The sequence below is a fragment of the Limulus polyphemus genome, unplaced genomic scaffold (assembly GCF_000517525.1).
Source record: "Limulus polyphemus unplaced genomic scaffold, Limulus_polyphemus-2.1.2 Scaffold4078, whole genome shotgun sequence".
In the NCBI taxonomy this organism is placed as follows: Eukaryota; Metazoa; Arthropoda; class Merostomata; order Xiphosura; family Limulidae; genus Limulus; species Limulus polyphemus.
In genome coordinates this window covers 29026-30738 of record NW_013669688.1, presented here as the reverse complement: position 1 = coordinate 30738, position 1713 = coordinate 29026, and the positions used below count along the sequence as shown (strand labels likewise).

Genomic DNA, 1713 nt, shown 5'->3' with positions numbered 1-1713 from the left:
CTCTCGAGTAATTATTTTTTTGGGGGGGGGGGTGAATAAAATGACCACCATTCGAAGCTCTCGAGTAATTATTTTTTTGGGGGGGGGGGTGAATAAAATGACCACCATTCGAAGCTCTCGAATTATTATTGGGGAGGGGGTAATTGCCCACGTTTGGCATTTCGTCTTATTCCATTGGAAACTTTATTCCATTTGGTCAAATCAGTAACTGGGATAGACACTGGAATATAAGACAAAAAATCTTCTATTAAGAGCTGTTTTACACAAATTTCAACTTTTCAACTTGGAGAGAAAAACAAAGTTGCCTTACTCTTCAACCCCCCCCCCTTCCCCCCTATGTTTAGTTATGAAAAACTATGGTGTGCATTTCATACTGAAATGTCTTGCTAGTCAAAATCTATTTGATTCTTAATATTATTTCGTCTGCTGTCCTGAAGAGAATGCCGAATTTAATAACACGGCCACATTCCGTAGAACACACTAAAACACGTGAGCTGTTACAAGCATGATGTTACACAATCCTTTGCTGGAGACATCTGGTAGTGTACTCGATAAATCCTGTCAGACAGAAGACATTTATATTCATGGGGTTTGACAAGGGGTTTGCCGTATTTAATTAATCTTGTCCTTGAATGAGAACTTTTTTCAGTCGGAAGGAATTTTTTAAACATCTGTAAGGTGTATTTGAAAATAGGCCTAATTAGATAATTTCACAATTTTAATCTCAATAACAGTTATCGAAAGCTTTTCAACTGTTAGAGATGGAGAACTATTATCAACACATCTAGTGTTGTGATTATATTTCTAGCTCTCCGTTATCGAAATAGTAAGTTCTTGTTATTAGTGTCTAAAACTGTAAAATTATTTAATGAGGCCTAACTTAAGATATGTCCGAGATGTGTATATATAAGTACATCTTCCCACTCCATTCAATGAAAGAATTAATAGAATACAATAACCTCTTGTCGTCTATAGAATATCAATGTCATCTACTTTGGGTTTGCTACCACGTCTCCGGCAGAGGACTGTAACCACGTGTTTTCTACGGCATGCAATGAAATATGACCGTGTTATTAAATTCGAATAAGTTGACATCGTATTAAAGGCAGCAGATGAAAGAACATTAAGAATAAAAACGAAACTGGCCATTAAGAGTTTTCAGCCTGACATAAATTAACGGATAATGTTTTCAACAAGTTAATTAAGAGTTCTTTTTAAAATATTTACTTCAATCTAAACAACAATTTATTAGGACATGAAAGTGTGGTTTCTCAGCCCCTCGACACCTTCATAGTTATTTCTTCGAGCTTCAGTACTTTAGCCCTTAAATATAAATAAACTAACATTCTTAACAACTGTGAGCTACAGTTTCAACAAGGTCGGACCTTATCAATGTAAATAAACTAACATTCTTAACAACTGTGGGCTACAGTTTCAACAAGGTCGGACCTTATCAATGTATATAAGCTAACATTCTTAACAACTGTGAGCTACAGTTTCAACAAGGTCGGACGTTATCAATGTAAATAAACTAACATTCTTAACAACTGTGAGCTACAGATTCAACAAGGTCGGACCTTATCAATGTAAATAAACTAACATTCTTAACAACTGTGGGCTACAGATTCAACAAGGTCGGACCTTATCAATGTAAATAAACTAACATTCTTAACAACTGTGGGCTACAGATTCAACAAGGTCGGACCTTATCAA

General features: G+C 35.6%; 1 protein-coding gene across 1 annotated transcript in view; it reads right to left on the bottom strand.

Moving 5' to 3' along the window:
* Window positions 1-125: 125 nt before the first annotated feature.
* LOC106470547 (A-agglutinin anchorage subunit-like) overlaps window positions 126-1713 on the bottom strand; it is a 2878-nt gene continuing 1290 nt past the window's right edge. Inside the window, exon 3 of the mRNA XM_013931107.1 lies at window positions 126-220. Coding sequence (XP_013786561.1) covers window positions 126-220 — 95 coding nt within the window. The remainder of the gene's footprint in view (window positions 221-1713) is intronic.